Source organism: Asterias amurensis, chromosome 17 (assembly GCF_032118995.1).
Source record: "Asterias amurensis chromosome 17, ASM3211899v1".
Taxonomy (NCBI): Eukaryota; Metazoa; Echinodermata; class Asteroidea; order Forcipulatida; family Asteriidae; genus Asterias; species Asterias amurensis.
In genome coordinates, this window is record NC_092664.1 from 13,142,061 (window position 1) to 13,160,899 (window position 18,839).

General features: G+C 38.7%; 1 protein-coding gene across 1 annotated transcript; it reads left to right on the plus strand.

Moving 5' to 3' along the window:
• The first annotated feature begins 1,102 nt into the window (after positions 1–1,102).
• On the plus strand, positions 1,103–18,326 carry LOC139949877 (signal transducing adapter molecule 2-like). Its single transcript, XM_071948437.1, has 13 exons — positions 1,103–1,229; positions 2,473–2,557; positions 4,410–4,485; positions 5,208–5,303; positions 7,230–7,309; positions 8,038–8,113; positions 8,963–9,041; positions 10,180–10,390; positions 10,785–10,879; positions 11,774–11,956; positions 12,496–12,734; positions 14,025–14,140; positions 15,233–18,326. Exons 1-13 carry the CDS (start codon positions 1,187–1,189, stop codon positions 15,513–15,515), a joined length of 1,662 nt encoding a protein of 553 aa, XP_071804538.1. The 5' UTR covers positions 1,103–1,186; the 3' UTR covers positions 15,516–18,326.
• The last annotated feature ends 513 nt before the right edge of the window (positions 18,327–18,839 follow it).

Below are 18,839 nucleotides of genomic sequence, written 5' to 3' on the forward strand. Positions count from 1 at the left end.
AAAAGCCGACAACAAGCCGACAACGCCGACAACAAGTCCAGAGCGCCGCCAACACGCCGCCAACAAGTTTTAAATACCTCAAAAATGGCAAATAAACCATATAAATTTTAGAACTATGTGTGTTTTGTAATATAAACATAAATTTAATGGAAAAACTTCACGAAAAGTGTGAATTTTTAACCAGAAAAAAAAACTTAACGTTCACGGAGAACGGTCGGACGCCATCTTGGCTTAAAATCGTGTTTGGACCAGTCCATTATGATGCGGGTGAGTCAGACTTAGCAATAGAGGGCAGGCGTCATGCACTGTGCACACTGCAGTGAAGGTCTTCAAATGAAGCCCGCCCTCTGTTGTTGACAAGTGCTAAATCTACCCGTATCATAATGGTCTGGTCCAAACACGGTTTTTAAGCCAAGATGGCGTCCGACCGCTTTCCGTGCAAGTGAAGTTTTTTTCTGGTTAAAAATTCACACTTTTTGTGAAGTTTTTACATTAACTTTATGTTTATATTACAGAACACATATAGTTCTAAAATGTATATGGTTTATTTGCCATTTTTGAGGTATTTAAAACGTGTTGGCGGCGTGTTGGCGGCGCTCTGGACTTGTTGTCGGCGTTGTCGGCTTGTTGTCGGCTTTTAGTAGGACCGCATTAGTTTAACCCGTTTGAAGGAGAATTGCGCCGCCATTGTTGGGCCGCGTGTTTATGCACGCAGCATAGCGCAATGTCCTATCCAGTCAGTATAATGGAGATCAATGGTACTGTGTCCTTGTTGATAGTCTTGATTCGAGACGATCTTGTTCATAATCCACAACCGCGGGAGAGACCGTTCACGGAAATTAATAATATTGGCGTATTGAAGTAAGACTAATGAGCCGATAGCCGTGAATTCTATTTCTATGTTTCTTACCCAAATAATATGCGTGGATGCCCATATCGGCATACGGTTTTTGTTGAAATTTTAAAGAATGGACAAAGTCATTGTTTAAAAATTTGCTCGTCATCTCCCCCCTCACCGACCACATTTTGATCATGTGTTGTTTTGTAATGTTTACGATGACGTCATGGCTAGAAAGGGTAGATGTGATCATGCGCACAAGTGCATTGCGTGACCTGTGAATCTGATGGTCACGGACGTCTGAGAGTAAATTACTCAGCAGTATAGCGTCAAAAACTTCCTTACAAAATGCCGCTTTTTGGGGGTTCCTCACCTTTTGACCAAAGTGTTGGTAAGTTGAAATTGAAGTAGAGTAGATAAATACTATGTCAGTGATTTCCTAAGTTACTTGGATATTTATGGATGCGTTTTTGTTTGATTTAGAGACTAGAGTTGACTTACGGAATATATAAAAACTGTCGCTGTGTTTCCCGTTTTATAAACGATAGAGCTATCCTCATGAACTGCAGGTTGCATACATGACATAAAAGATAATTTGATAAGACAATAGTTTTTCGTGAGTGTGGGACCGGTCCAGTTGCGTGGATAAGGGATTGGTTTTGTTAATAATTTCCATTTAATGATCCGCACATTTTGATGTGGATTGTTTATTCATGACGAGATTAAACAAAGATTTTTGTTAAAGGGATTCATGTTGATAAAATTTAAAACTCCAACCATCCAAATATAATCTACACAGCTAGTAAATTCTATAAAAAAAACCTCTTTTTAATTGGATAACTTTCCGTATGGCGCCACCACTTTTTCACTCATTTTTACAAAAAGGGATATATCAATCAGGTAAATTAGATACTATATTATTTTATTTCGAATGAAAAAGTGGTGGCGCCATACAGAAACTTTTCCTTTTAATTTATAACTAAACTGATGCCAACATGGGCCAACCAACCATAGAGGGCCAACCTAACCAAAACCCTCTCACTGATGATATGACTTACAGTACACTCTTTGCAGCTCTTAAGTCTTAAAAATAAAATACAGTGGACTTAAGTTTTCTCATGGAGGTAGACGGTCCCACCACTCGGGAGTGCCTCATCCATCCAACAACGGGCATGCTGGGATGAGTGAGCTGATGAGGGTGTACATCCATGCGCATTGTTGGAGCATTCTCAAATCCCCCGACCGAAGAAAAACCCTGGGTCATCTCGTCCTGTTTACAAAAGACTCGATCAAATCAAAGCTCTGTTGTTTACCGCGGTTGCAAATAAATTGATTGATAATAAATTAATTTATATTATCGACAATTATGATGACTCAGACTCATGGAGGAATCATCTTGCTGTATCTGTCTAACCTCACTCGCGAGTCACAGTCATGTGAATGTGTTTGTGCATTTTTCCTCTATGGTTTGTGGCAATATGTCTCATTCACACTTTTAATTATCAGAAGACCAAAGTATTTTCAGTAGAAATGAAAGGTGACAAAACATCCCCTGAAGGTGATCCCTCTGCTTCCCAGGTTGTGTGTAATGTTTTTAAATAAAAGGTATAATGTAATTTTGTTTAACCCTACAGAGAAAGCAACAAATGACAACAATGTTGCTGAGGATTGGGGTGTGATATTAGATATATGCGATAAAGTTGCCGGCAGTCCACAAGCGTAAGTTACATTTCAAACATAACCTTTCTACTGTCATAACTTACTCAGTGGAAAGAAACCTTGAGTGAAAGTACTTGCTCTTAAAAGGACACAAGTATCACCAGGGCTAGAAGTTTACAGGCCTGTGAGCTTCGTTTTTGAAAGGGCAAGGGCATCAAGGCATTTTCTCTTCAGCAAAGGGCACCCTATGAGGAAATTGTAAATTTCTACTGGAGCATTTCAAGGGCACCAAGGCAATGGCAAGGGGCAATGGAGGCAATCGCCTCCGTTGCCTCTGTGAAGTATCAGGCCTGAGTTTACACTGAGTTGATAGTGTCACTGTCAGGCCAGTAAACTTATGACTGGTCAATTCTGGTGGCCTTGTGTAGTTCAATTGAATAACAAACAATTTTTGCACAAATGTTGACTTTGAGTCTCTAAAATATCTTTCAATTGAATAAGTATAATTATCACTTGCTGAACAGCTTAAAGGCAGCTTAAAGACTATTGGTAATTACTCAAAATAATTATTAGCTTAAAACCTTACTTATTAATGAGTAATGGGTAGAGGTTGATAGTATAAAACATCGTGAGAAATGGCTCCCTCTGAAGTGACATAGTTTTTGAGAAAGAGGTAGTTTTCCACGAATTTGATTTCGAGACCTCAAGTTTAGAATTTGAGGTCTCGAAATCAAACATCTGAAAGCACACAACTTTGTGTGACAAGGGTGTTTTTTCTTTCATAGTTATCTCACAACTCCGACGACCAATCGAGCTCAAATTTTCACAGGTTTGTTATTTTATGCCCATGTTGAGATACACCAAGTGAGAAGACTGGTCTTTGACACTTAACAATAGTGTCCATTGTCTTTAAATAATAACACTCAGTGCCGTAAAGTTGATTGGTCCATTTGAAAATACAAGAGGTGAAAGAAAGAGAAATCCTTGTGACCCCAGAGCTTGGGTATGTGATTAAAAGCAATACTGGTTAATCCCAGGAAGGTTTGTGGCTGTACCAAACATGTACACCAATTAACAAAAGTCTGAGATCAACAAAAAGGTGTCTCTCTTAAAAGTTTAGTAGTTCAAATAAAAACATGCATATTAGGTTGTGGCTGTGTCAGGACTGGGGAATTTTTTTCTCATTTTGATTCAGGTCTTGTACACAAATTTCTGGTCCAGTAAACGTTTTGAGCCACAAGCCCTGTAGTCTTGTGGATTTTCTCCTGAGCTCTTGCCCTAATTATGACGGAGTTTAAACCCAAACTCCAATGACTTGACCCCAAGAGCTCAAGTTCGGTACAGTGGACCACTTGGCCATGTCCTTCTACCGTTCCAGGGTTTGCCCCTAGTGACTACTAGCCAGAAGTTAATTTGATTTTATTGTTCCATCAGCTGTTTCAGTAGTCAATATTTCAAATTAAATATTTATAGATGATTTTTAACAAGCCAGCTGAACCACTTGGAGAGAATTCTGACTTGTCCTCAGATGTTTGAACTGGCATTTTAGCCAGTGGATCACTTGCTTTTAAGGGAGAACAACACTTCATGCTATTAAATACTTCATGTTGTTTATATGAATAATTTAATAGCAACAAAAATGTGCATACCTTGGAAAGATAAATCCATGAAGAAAAAAATCCCTGAATATACCACGATGGAGAACACAATATTATATGCTAGATGTTAAATATTTTGTTTTGGGGTTTCTCATGGACATTTGAAATTAAAAAACAGATTGATTTGATGTTTACTGGTCAAGGTGTATGAAGCCTACGAATGTAAAGATACTTTTTGTGTCATGAGTAAATTTCTCAGATTTTTAACCTTTTCAATTCCATGCGTTCTGCTTCATTTATTTCTATAACAACAGAGCTAAAGATGTCTTAAAATCTATAATGAAGAGGATAAGGAATCCAGTTCCACTTGTGTGCCTGAAGGCGATCACGGTAAGTCACAATTCAAAATAGTGTTCAGCACCTTACAGCTTTAATAGAGGTGACCTCAATCATCCATTATCTTCCACTCTTATGTCACCTCACACCAACAATTTTGGACTGGGATCAGATTGGTACGAACTTGAATGTACAGGTGACCGACAGTTCCCCCCTTTTTTTAAAGGATTTTTGGTTAATTGTCTCTCTTTCATGCTCTATCTTTATGTATGCTTATCTTTGACATTCTTTACAACAAACTAGTGGTAATTCGTGTTTACTTATTTTTGCCCAATAACATTTTGTTAAAACCAGAGGCCTTTCTCAAACCTTGGCTTGGGCTTGGGTTCAAGCTTAGCCTTCGCGTGCTGCGTACGCAATTAATATGCTTTTAACCTGCATGTTTGGAGCTGGGAGTATTGCACGCTGTGATTCGGACATCAGCAGAAGGAGCCTGGGGCCGTAGCCAAAGCTGAGGTTTGAGAAGGCCCGTGGATGTGGATGTCACAAAGAGTTAAGACTAGCGAGTTAGGATGGAGTTGGTAATATCTACGAGGACTCTTCGACCACTGGTGCATGAGCCACAACGTAAATTAATGCATCTGTGAAAGACTGGAAAAAGAATAACTTCATGTGGTGAATTTGGCACCTTCCTAATTGGACTTGTTGTCTCAATGAAACATGGAGGAAGGTTTGGTTAAAATGGATAACTATGGTTTTGTTTATTTTTATTGTAGCTCTTGGGTGCATGCGTCAGTAACTGCGGGAAGGTGTTCCATCTAGAGGTTAGCTCAAGAGATTTCACTTCAGAAGCTCGGACAATAATAAACAAGGTGAGATAGCAATGTTCCAACGTTGTCCCAATCTAAGCTAAAGCCAACAATCCACAATTAAAGTGTGCTTAATATTTGTACATTATTGGTTGGTCCATTTGAACATACATGAGGCGAAGGAAAGATAAATATTTAATAAGACTTCACAGCATGGGTAATTAAAAACAAAGTTGCTGGCTATCCAAGGTAGGCTTTTGTGCATGTAAACAGGCCTCGACCTCTACAGCGACCACCAGCGGCCATTGCCGCGATGCCCCAGCCAATTGCCGTGAAGCCCTTTTAAAAATCACGTACCTTACAGCCACTTGGCCGTCGTGCCCTTTTCCATTGATTCCATAACATTATTTATTTGAAAAAGTTATTTAATGTTAACATTGTGACCCATTTAATTTATATGGAGGTAAAATTCGGAACGTACGAACCCGCACACTAGTTTTTCACAATGCTGCTTCTGTGCAATAAAAAATGTGTCGAGAATGTGGCATGGTAACCATATCAAACGTAGTTGAGCTGTTTACTACTAAAAACGCAGCACCAGACTACTCCAATGTATAAACTTGCTACAAGTCCCTACATTAAATTACGCATGTTCGCACTGATTTTGTCCATTGAGATCTGTATTTGTAGCGGATGGGGCGGGGGAGGCGCGCGGCCGGGGGCTGGATACAGTCTATGTTTTTCCCCTGGCTATTTCGCTGGTGTCCAAGGCTTGTACTGGATTAATGTTTGTGACCAACCACTACCAGTGATCTGCCTGCCTTGCGACTTTGTTTTTCATTGCCAAACACATGTTTGTGTACACACAACAAGCGTGGAATTGTAAAATGTCAAACGGCAGAGCCCTAATTTGGCAACCATCATACTCCATCAAGTTAATTATGGATTAATCAGCATGCCATCCCACAAAAGATGCAAGATAAGCAGGGAGGCGAAAGGGCTAGAGTGGTAGCAAAGTGCCAACTTTAGAAGCATTTTTTAATTAGGTGTGTTTGTTTACTTTTTTTATAGTAATTATTAAGCGCAGTCTAGCATGGCATAAACGCCGGCATGCAAAATACAACTTACAAGTTTAGCTAAATGCTAGGCCAATTATTTTGTGCTAAGGGGTTGGGGGTTCGTTTTTAATTTTCTTAATCATATTTATATAAAAAAAGAAGGGAAAAAAAAGAAATAAATATTTTTCCAAATCATCGGATTTAGCTGAGCCTCCGGGTTGTTGGTGTATGATGGGGGTTGTTGGCGTGGGGTGGGTTGGGCTCGTTTGTCTCGCAGAGTTGGGGTAGTGGTGAGCCAGAGACTAATTGATCTTTTTTCTTCAGATTAGCACGCAGGGAATTATTTTTCTTAATATTTTTTCTGTATGATTTTTTCAACAATTCTTTGTTCTGGAGCAATGATTTGTTTTCAGATGAGCAGAAGGGAGTTTAATTAAGTCGATGAATAAGGGTTAGGGGGTAAGTTAATTACTGGGGTAATCGTTTGCAATTCGAGCGCTGCAAAAAAACTGTAAATAATTCAGAAACAAATATTTTTAAACTTATATTCAATTTCAGCGACAATGAAATAAATATGGGTTGGAAAGTTGACCACCATCTTGAAATCAGTGGAAAGTATTTTAACATAATCATCAACAAATAAAGGTTTGAAAATGGCCTTGGTGCCCTTTCAGTTGGCCTTGGTGCCCCTTTCTTTTTGAGAGCTTTTGAGGCCAAGCGGCCTTGCCCCTCTGAAGCTAAAGGTTGAGGCCTGTGTAAACAGACACACACGCATTTAGCTAAAACCAGAAATGCCCAAAAATGTGTCTTTCCACATCTTCTAAGAAGGTGGAAAAGTTTGTTGCCAACAATTCACAATTAAATAAGTATGCTTAGATATCTAGACACCAATACAAACTAATATTTTGTAATTATTTGTTCTTTCCTGAAGGGTCACCCTAAAGTTTCTGAAAAGATGAAGGGTTTAATCAAGGAGTGGGCGGAGGAGTTCAAGAACGATCCACAATTAAAGTAAGATTTGAGAAAAAAAAAATTCTTTCGTTTAAAATGACATCCTTAATGACATTAAATACTATTTGTGTCAGCACAAATCTAAACAGTAGTTTGCAGCAGAATCAATTCAACATGTTTAAGCAGAAGAAAGCTTTAGACGAATTGCGTTTTTCCTTTTTTAAAGGCAGTGGACACTATTGGTAATTTTTCAAAATAATTATTAGCACAAAACCTTACTTGGTAACGAGTAATGGGGAGAGGTTGATAGTATAAAACATTGAGGGAAATGGCTCCCTCTGATGTAATGTAGTTTTCGAGAAAGAAGTAATTTTCCACGAATTTGATTTCGAGACCTCAGATTTAGAATTTGAGGCCTTAAAATCAAGCATCAGAAAGCACACAACTTCGTTAACAAGGGTGTTTGTTCTTTCATTATTATCTCACAACTTCAATGACCAATTGAGCTCAAATGTTCACAGGTTTGTTATTTTATGCATATGATATGTTGAGATCATACACGAAGTGTTTTTCACAATGTTTTATACTTTCAACCCCATAACTCGTTACCAAGTAAGGTTTTATGCTAATAATAATTTTGAGTAATTACCAATAATGTCCACTGCCTTTAAGTCTAGTCCAAAGTAAGAACAAGTAACTTATCCTAATTCGAGATAAGACTAGTCTTAACTCTTTGTGAAATCCACCCCAGGTAATTTATTTACTTTTTCTTTTTCTTTTACATTCAGCCTGATAGTACAACTTTACAACAGTTTAAAATCTGAAGGAATAGACTTTCCATCAACAGACCAGCAAAGCTCAAAGGTAAGTTCTGTAAGTAGGTATAATCAGGGGTGCGTTCCACTCGCGCGAACCTATCGCAACTGTTCGCGCAAACGTTTTTTTATTTTTTGGAACGTTTTTTGTTTTTGGAACTCAATACGGCGGTGCCCTGAAATGAAGATGGCGTGCACTGTACTAGTATTTTTTAAAACTTTGTTTCTGCTGTATGTAGTCCCCTTCTGTACATCATTACATCAACTAACTAGCTGTGTTATTTCAAATCTTCAATATCAACAACCGAAAGTACAATGTAATTATGTTTGTGACAAAGAAATAATACTGTATGTTTGTCCGTCATTTTAAAAACCACTTGCCAACACCTCAGAAGTGTGTTCGCGTAAAGTTGCCAACGTTCGCCAAACGGTGACGGCGCACAACTCGTTCCAATTTAAATTGTTGGCTACCGTGCACAAACGTTGGCAATGTTTGCGCTGGTGGAACGCAACCCCAGCATTCTAGGGAGGGTATACCTTTGGTAATCACAGCAAAAAATTAATGAGCGTAAAAATGAACTTGGTGCAAAGAAGTGCAGCTGTAGAACATTTTAAGAAATGATGCCGCTCTCAGGAATGTGATTGTAGAGAAAGGGGGGATCGAACATTATTTGATTCTATGAAATGTTTCATTGGTGAAACATTTCTCAGATTGTATATTTCATGGTTCTGTTTATGATGAAATTCTGCGCTTACTGCCTGTAGATTTATACACTTTCAGGGCTAGCAGGAAGCAGCCCCATGGTGTTAAGCATCACTTAAATGTGACCTACTGCTCCTCAGCGAAAATCATCACTATTTTCAGCTAAAATTATTTCCTAATTTTTGTTTTTTTTAGGCACCGTCACCGCGACCCGCTCCATCAAGTAACCCAGATGTTGTGTCAACCCAACAAGAGGAAGACGACATTGCAAAAGGTAAACAATTATATAATACTACTTCACAAAACGCTAGGATTAATCCTATCTCAAGTAACTCGTCCTAACTTAGGATTAATCTTAAAGGAACACGTTGCCTTGGATCGGTCGAGTTGGTCTTTGAAAAGCGTTTGAAACCGTTTGTTACAAAATGCATATGGTTAGAAAGATAACCCAAGAGTAGAATATATTGATCCACACAAACATTCCTCGGAATTTCAAGGTTTTCCTTTTACGTCACGTAGAAACACGGTCGGCCATTTATGGGAGTGAACAATTTGACTCCCATAAATGGCCGACCGTGTTAGTCGACGAGGTAAAAGGAAACCGTGCAATTTCGAGGCATATTTGTGTAGATCATTGTATTCTACTTTTACAACATCTTTCTAACCATTATGCATTTTATAACAAACGGTTACAAACGCTTTTTATAGACCAACTCGTCCGATACAAGGCAAAGTGTTCCTTTAAGGTCTGCATGCTACAGTGCAGGGTTGGAACTCATCCTTAGTTCTAAGATTAATCTTAAGTTAGGAAGAGTATGGTGAAATCGATGGCTGGGTTCTTATATAGCGCTTTGTCAATTTGGAATATTTTGCATTTTGCTCGTCAAATTTGTATGCTTTAGGGTCTTTTGGGGCCCAAATGTTTTTTTGACAAAAGCACCAATCTTAAATACACTAACAAATCGAAACATAAAAACACTAAAGCCTTATTTAAATCAGTTCATCTGGATTGTTGATGATCATGAATTCAAAGATTTGTTTTTACAAATCCAAAACTATGTATGATGTTACTTTTAATTTAGTAATTACGTTTCACTCCTAAGCTAGGAGCTTCGTCAGACTGGTGACCGAGTCCAAAACCGAACTGCCTTTTATACTCTTTCTTGGTGGACATAGAGGGCGTTGTAGGCATGGTTTGGACTTATTGGTCCTAAATGTTCTGGAGCTTGTAAGCTATGTTGAGAGTGTTCTCCCCCTACGTCTGATCCAAATGGCCTCCCGATTTGTAAAAACGAATCTTTTAATTCACTAAAACGTTTAGCCTTTGAGAAAGACTCTACTGGGATGGAAATGTCAGCCCACTAATTTGTATTGATAATAAATTGATACGAATTTGTTCCTACTTTCCACAGCTATTCGACTCTCGTTACAAGAGAACGATAAAGCGAAAACATCCAGCCTTTACCCCTCTGCCAGTATGTATGCCAGCGTGACGCCAACACACACTACATCATCACCAAAGAGGGAACCTAGAAAGGTCAAAGCACTCTATGACTTTGAGGCTGCGGAGGATAACGAGCTGACGTTCAAAGCGGGAGAACTTATTAGCATTTTAGATGATAGGTAAGGTTCAATAATAGGGGACTTTCAGGACGCTTGGTGGCAGCAGACTTACCAGGTAAAATTCATTGTTCTCGGTAATGTGCGTGTGCTCAGAACTACGTAAACAATGGAAATTGACCTGGTAGGTCTGCTGCCACCTAGCGTTCCGAAGTCTCCTGTTGTTTTCCAATAGGAAATATATTTGTTGTTTGAGGTTAAAGGTCATAGAATTCTTCCTGAAAATGCGCGTGCCATACAAATTTTGGGGCAAGTCCATGGCTTTTGTCCCTTAAAATGGTGGACGTGGACACTCTATTAAGTGCTTTCTAGTTTGGCTGTATGAAATTCAACATCAAAGTATTCAAACAAATATAAGCAATGACAATTAATTTTGTAATTTGTTATTTGTTTGCAGTGATTCTAATTGGTGGAAAGGGGAGAACTTCAGAGGGACGGGACTCTTGCCATCAAACTTTGTGACTGCAGATCTGACAGCTGAGACCGATGCAGGTAAGTTCAGTCGGAATAAGCTAGGGAAGTAACCAATGTTGTAGCCATGGTGGGCGGTGCCAGGCGGGCCTGCATAGAGCTTACAAAGTTCACACAGCAAAATACACTGTGCTGTCCAGCACAAATTTCCCCTAGAATTGCACTCCAGCAATGACGGCCCCATATCTAAACATGAGATTTTTTGTTGGATCGGTCGCCCTTGGTGGACTAAATTAGATTTAGAGCCCACCAAGTTGGTCTAGCTTCTGCTTTCCATGACAATAGTTAATGGGTTGACATCGCATGAGTTCCAATGGACCCTTCCCATGAAATATGCTAATTACATTCACGCATGCGTACAGACCCTGTTGGTTGGCAAACGCCATAGAGTTGTGCACTAAAAAGCAGACGCCCAATCGCGTCTACGTCACGCACCCATTAGCCGTGTACAAAACAGCACGATGTTCCCTCATTTTGCCAACCAAAACGTTAGTGCGCACGCGCTATGTGCAATTTACATATTTCATGGGAAGGGTCTATTACAGGGTCACAGTGTTAATTAACTCAATTACTTTGCGTTCTACAACAAAGGCAAGAAACATTGAATGCTTGAAGGCTTTTCAGAACAATGCGATTTAATGATAATAAACACCCTCTATTGGTGAAATACCTTGATGCATTACGTGAGAGATACAACTAACGCCTCGTCCAAAGACTTGATATGTCTGCGCATGCTCGGGAAAAGGTTTTCCCAGAATTGCAATAATTACCATCGCTGGTGTGCACACTAAAACTGTACTTCAGCTGTGGCGGCGCTGGTTCAAACACAAAGGCGCCGTTAGGATGTTCTGCGTTTAATGTTAACTTTTACTTAACAAGCAAATAACGTTACTCCTAACTTTCTTTTCCAATTAGATATTCGGGAACGGGAAAAGAAAGTGTCGTTCGATGAGGAGGTTGAGGTTCGGACGATTGAAGCGATGACTCCAGAGGTCGTTGACATTAACGAAGATCAGATGGATAAATGTATTGAGATGTTACAGAATGCTGATCCAACGGAGCAGAGACCAGATACACAAGAAATGCTCGTCTTAGAAGGTCAGTCCAAGCAAGTCTAATATCTTGTTGTCTGGGTTGAGATTTTTCAGACTTTTGTCTGATTTCAGACTTTTATTTAAACAAATGTTTAGCTCTGATTACTTGGGTGTTTTTGCTTTCTAACATCTCCTTCTCCTTTGGAACAAATTGCCAGCACTAGTAATATCATCTGTTTCTTGAACCCATTTTGAAATTTGAGTTAATGGTTTGATTTTGTTTACCCACCAATGTTTTCTTAAATAGTGCATTTGTATTGCATTTCTATACCACAAGTTCTTAGCTTAGGCTTACTTTCAATTTTGGTTTTTGTACTTGTGTATGTTATTGATTTTTACCCTTCGATTTTTTCTTAGATATCGCATTTGTATTCTATTTCTTGACCACATGTTCTAGATTTCTCCATAGCTTAGGCTCAAGTTTCAATTTTGGTAAATATGTATGTTATTGTTTGTTATAGCGCCAAGAGCACTTTGATGGGTTTGTGTGCTGTTAAAGCTTTCATTCCTATTATTATATTAATATTTTCTTAATCTTTACAGATACCTGCAAGAGAATGAACCCTCTCATCGATCAAGAACTTGAATCCGTGGATCGGAAACACATGGATCTTACCGTTCTCAACGGCAAGCTAGTAGATGCATTTGAGATGTATCACAAGTTAATGAAGGAGGCACCTGTCTACGGTTACTCCCTCAAGAACACTAACATGATGACTGGCGCACAGCAGTACCCACAAGGAATGCCTGCTCAAGGCATGCCTGGATATGCTGAACAACCTGTAAATATTTCTTCAATTTTAACTGGAAATCATAGGTTTTTTGTAACAATTGTGTGGTTTGGCCAAAGGAAGCTGAATTCAGAATATTTTTTTTTCTTTGTATTTATTTTTGGTTTTAACCTGCCCTAATGAGCAATTTGGGATATTCTAAATGGTTTTATATTTGTGATTTTTGTGAATTTGATCTGAAGTAAATAATAATAATAATAGTAAATGTATAAGTTTTATATGGCGCGCGTATCTACCAAACAAGGTACTCAAGGCGCCGAGTATACAAATTTTCAGAAAGAAAGAAATAATTCTGAAAACTTTTGAAGTCTTATATAGCGCACGTATTTACTAAACAAGGTACTCAAGGCGCTGAGTATATACAAACTTTCAGAAAGCAAGAAATAATTCTGAAAACTTTTGAAGTCTTATATACAGGCCTGTGAAATCTCCGCTTTAAAGCGGATTTCCGCTCTTTTTAATTTTTCCCGTCCGCATTTTTCTTGGGTTCCGCTTTTTTCCTGTTGTTTTTCTTGCGGGCTCCGCTTTTTTCCCGTTCCGTTTTTATCTTCTTTTTTTTGACATTCGAAATAGATCGTCAAGCAGCACGTACCTGCTTTTTCGTTTAGCGCATGTATTTATTTTACATGTACTTCAATGTCATTGGTCCATTGTGCCAATAGAGGGCGCTTAACTAAAAAGCCAACACCTTGAGACAAGATTAGGCACACATGTTTTTCCACCACGCGATGTACGTTGTGATGTGTACAGTGTGTAATTTTTGGCGAGAAGTAAAATAAATGGCAGTCGACGACGAGGACTCATCGCGCTTGTGGATTTATTCCTAAAGGAATGCTACAAAAATATATTGAAAATGAGGATGCACAACACATTGTTACATGTAAGAATTGTGGCCTATGTTTCTGTGAATGTGTTGTCTACGCTTCAGTTTTTAATTAAAGCCTTTTATTACGTTCGTAGTGCTGGCCCAAAATCCGGACAACAATTTTCCGCTTTTTTTTTCATGACCCGCTCACAGGCCTGTATATAGCGCGCATATCTACCAAACAAGGTCCTCAATGCGCTGAGTATATACAAACTTTCAGAAAGAAAGACATAATTTAGAAAATTTTTGCAATTCTCTCCTATTGGCATGTGATTGTCGCATATCGACCCAATAAGCTAGCTTGTGCATGGAATGAACACTGCACCCATATAGATAGACCCAGCCCCAACTTTGTTTTCCTTTTCAAGTTACACCTCTGACGTTATATTCTGCTTTATTTTCCACCCTCCTTCAAGTATGGTCAACCCCAGGGTATGTACGTACCACAAGGGGCACCAGGTCAGATGGGCCAGCCCATTATGCAGCAGGGGCAGATGACGATGGCACAACCTGGTCAAGCAATGTATTCACAGTAAGTCTATCTCTCTCTCGTCTTATCCGCTAAACTAAACTCGGCAGGAAACCAGTCACTGACTTTGCATGACGAATGATATTTTAGCTGGTTACCTTATTCACTTACCCAGTTATTGAAAATGTTGCTTAGCTACATTTTGTGTGCTTAAAGGTACTGGTCACTTTTTGGTAATTATTTTAAAGACACTGGACACTATTGGTAATTGTCAAAGACCAGTCTTCTCACTTGTATATCTCAACATATGCATTAAGTAACCAACCTGTGAAAATTTGAGCTCAATTGGTCGTGGAAGTTGCGAGATAACTATGAAAGGAGAATCACCCATGTCAGACGGTGTTGTGTGCTTTCAGATGCTTGATTTCGAGACCTCAAATTCTAAATCTGAGGTCTCGAAATCAAATTCATGGAAAATTACTTCTTTCTCGAAAACTATGTCACGTCAGAGAGAGCCGTTTCTCACAATGTTCTATACTATCAACCTCTCCCCATTACTCGTTACCAAGTGAGGTTTTATGATAATAATTATTTTGAGTAATTGCCAAAAGTGTCCACTGCCTTTAAATAATTGTTAGCATAAAAACTTTACTTGGTACAGAGCAGAGGTTGGTAGTATAAAACATTGTGAGATACATAGTTTTTGAGAAAGAGGTTATTTCTCACAATGTAGTTGTCAATAAATACTGTTTGGTAATTTTATAATATAGTAATATGGGCTTTTGTTTAATATATTTTAGCTTTTGCTCCTATCGTTAAGGTCACTGAGAAATCTATGAATCATAATGCGCTATATAAATGATGTTTAATATTTTTTAGCCACCGGGCAATCTCGGTGGTCTATGTGGTAAAACACTGCTCTAGAATTGCAAAGGTCGTGGGTTCGAATCCACCCGAATAATGTAATGCCTGTGATTTTGTTCACAGAACTCGGGAAAGCAATACATTGTACAGAGTATACAGTGCAACACGTAAAACCATAATTGGTATTCTTATCCCCGATGCGAATTTCCATCTATTAAATCTTTTTATTGTTTGATGAAAGGAAAACAGAGTTGCAGAATGTAAAAAACTGTTTGTTGTTTTTATTTGCAGTCCTGGAGCTACCCCTGCCTACCAGACCCTACCAGGCCAGCAACCCCAGGGCCCCAACAACATGACCCAATACCAAGCCATGCCAGTCAATTCCATTCATCAGATGGGTGTCACTACATCAACGTCCTACACAGCTCAGGGGAGTGTACCTGCAGGTGTGCAGGGACCTCCAGTAATGACACAGAATTACATAGCACCTGCAGGTGCACAGCAACTCATGGCTGGACAGCAGCAGCAGCAGCAACCGCTGCAGCAACAGCAGCAGCCAATGTATAATATGTGATCCTCCAAGTAAATGTCGACAGGGCCTACAGAGCTGCGTAAGCATAAAAAAAAACGCCAAATTATGGGGTTGTTGATCGGGAAACAAATGTTGGTTATTTATCCTGTGGTGTAACTAGGTACATGTACTGGAACACTGGGGGGGGGGGGTAGTGTCTTACAAGCATTAAGTTAATTTAACCGAGTGATTTGCCTGTGGATTTGTTTTCACAGAAATTGTGGGAAAGTAAACGGTGCGTAATACACATCGGTGTAATGGGTAAAAACAAATTATATTCTTTATCCCTGATGCAAACCTGACATCTATTAAATCTGAAGAATTGTTTGTAGGCAGCCAGTGTCATAGCTACTGTTACTCTAGTAACACCACTAACACGACTCACATTACATTCAGCCTCGGTACCGTAACTCAAGGAGAATTTGAGAGGTCTTGAGAATTTAAGGTTAAATAATTTGTATAAATAACATTGTAATAAATCAAGTCATGAAATTCACTCCAACTGTGTAGCCACGGAATTATCTCCACAGTTATTTTGTAAATATTAAAAGATATGTAAGTATTTCAATGTTGTCTTGAATATCATACTCCAACATTAGGTCTTAGACCTCTATCATGGTGTCGCCATTAAGCCTGGGCGACTGGTGCAACTAGTGTCGTCGTCACAACTATTGACTGTTTATTCGTGTCAGGACTATCGTTTTTGAACTACTCACTTCATCGTGCCGCCATGACTATTACGAAATAGTCATGACTACCTGTTTAATGAACCATTTATGTTGCTCACGACTATTCACATAACAAAAACATAGTTTACTTTATACGAAACACAATCAGACATCAGTGACACAATCCTTCAATCATTTCAGCATGAATTTCACTTTATTGTGCCCCGCAATGCTTCTTGAGAATTAAAAGTTAGTCGTCACAAGTGTCAAAGTCGCACTTATTTGAGGCGGGACGACTTGTTGAGAAGTAAATTTCACTAGTCAGTCAGGCTAGTCGCCATTTTGTTTTTCCTACCACTCAAAAAGTAATCCAATAGGAGGCCATGGGGAAAACATAGTCTGGTACCTTCTAGTAGGATGAGAATCAATATTGCTTTTTTGTACAAGGAGCAAGACTTAATGGCAGCAACATGATGATGGACTAACAATTTCCATTCACTTTAATTGTCACTTTATGCTTGAATTAATCTTTAATAGGAGATGAATTAAAGCATCAAACATTAACTTATAATTCTGGGTAGTTTTATTTTATTTAACTAATGGGAGGAACATTACCTTAACTCATAATGGAAACCGCATGGTTCAATAGACTGTGCAAGCCTCAAGCGTATTCAAATATTTTTGGGACCACTTTGGTCTCCTGTACATGGCTTTAAAACGCAAAGGACACGCTTTATCAGTCCCAATGTTTGGTTATGCTTAAGACTAGCGCAGTCTATAGAAAACACCTTTCAAATTGTTAGAACTGTTGCTTCTTTCCTTTAAGGGTAGACTTGATGACAAGTCGCTAGTCGGTGTCTATTTATCTGCCAGTGCTGCCTATTACATGCACATGCATCTCCATAACACATTTATAATCATTCATTCAACAGTCGCAGTGCGATTACAATGGTCGTAGGTAGCACGTGGCGTTGTCCTCACACACACGTTGGGATCGAGGATGTGAGTACCGTCCCCTGCAACTACAGAGGGAACAATACACAGAGCAGTGGGTGCCAAATAAGACCGCACAATTACCAACTTGATTTCAAGACTACTTTAAGGGGGACTCCCTGCTATCATTGATCATAACATGCTTGTGGCTACACATGAAATCATGAACTCTCACCCAGTAACTGCACTCGCGCACATTCAGTCAATAAGCTTCTCAAATTCAAATTTTTGGGGATAAAAAGCGATATATTTTTCCATAACCACATTCATTCGAAGTGGAATGATTCACAAAATGCTTTATACTAAATCAAAAACTGCTGTACTTCTAACCAAATAGGGTAACTTATATTGCCATTTATTTTAAGAGTAATTACCAAAGGTATATTTTACCTTATTAATAGCCCGATGTTTGACAACCCCAGTAGACTCTGCTTGGGTCGAAACATCCGGGCCCAATTTCACGGCTCTGCTTACCGTAAGCACAGAATCAGCACTTACGGAAGCAGGGAATTCTGTGCTTATTTAAGCCTATTTCACGGGTTAGCGGCAAGTTTTGGCTTCTGCCCGTGCGTAGTCAATGTAACTAGGCATTCTACGCTTACAAGGCTAGCGCAGAAATTCGGCGCTTGCATGTAAGCGGGGAATAGTGATCGTAAGCTTGGAATTCGGCGGTAAGCAGAGCCATGAAATTGGGCCCAGGCCGTTAACTATTTTTTTGCATTTATACCATAGGTCCTTTTTGTTGGTATTAACCATTAAAATTGCTAAGCATTTTTCAAAAGCTACATACAATTCTTATTTTCTCAAACTGTTTTGCATAGCATGGTATTTTACATAACGACACATTTCTGAAAAGTGATTTGTTTCTTTGATTGGGAAAGTATTACATTAAAAATCAGACCCAGTGCTGTATCGCAAGCCTTCTCCTTACTTGAAAATGTTTGCAAGAAAAAGTTATTTTAACAGTTTTTTTTTTAATAAAGCGAAACTGACCCTCAGATACTTGCATGTATTGTTTCCATTTTCCACTGTACATAAATATATCTGGAAGCATAATTTTATGTATAAAAATGTTAAATAATTTTATTATATTATTAAGCAGAATTTGTGTCACCCATGTCATAAGGTAATGAATAAACAAATAGGTATGCCATTCTTTTGGAAGGTATTGTGCATTTTTCGTCGTGGGAATGTTTACCACTTATGCAATAAGAAGAAAGTATTGACCTTTGTCATGCCCCCTCCATCTTGGTCATGTTCCTCATATAGAATAACAATAATGAATGCTATTATAATTTGCAAACAGGAACCAGACTATTTTGTCCTTCCAGCCTCGGTTTGGTTACATTGATATCAACAGGAGAAATTCAAGATGGCTGCCCATGATGAAGGTCTATAGCATTGGTTTATAGAAGAGTCCATACAATTAATGATATAAAATTAATTCAGGAAATTTTCTCCAAAAGAGGATCTTATCCCCCCTCACATAGATTATTATTTTGACAAAATTTGTCATTATGATTTAGTGTGCAACACATGTAGTCTATCACATGTATTACTGCCATCGTAGCTCCCTTTGTGACCATGGGAGATGCTCTCCCAAATCCTTTGAAAGATTCTGATAACTCAAAATACAAATATTTAGACCCAAATTCTTAAAAAGGTG

Bases quoted from the DNA above. Each gene is read 5' to 3' on its own strand.
- LOC139949877 (XM_071948437.1), top strand. From the start codon at position 1,187: ATGCCGCTTTTTGGGGGTTCCTCACCTTTTGACCAAAGTGTTG. The intron at 2,558-4,409 runs GTAAGTTACATT...CTATAACAACAG, and splicing joins GTTGCCGGCAGTCCACAAGC to AGCTAAAGATGTCTTAAAAT. The intron at 10,391-10,784 runs GTAAGGTTCAAT...ATTTGTTTGCAG, and splicing joins ATTAGCATTTTAGATGATAG to TGATTCTAATTGGTGGAAAG.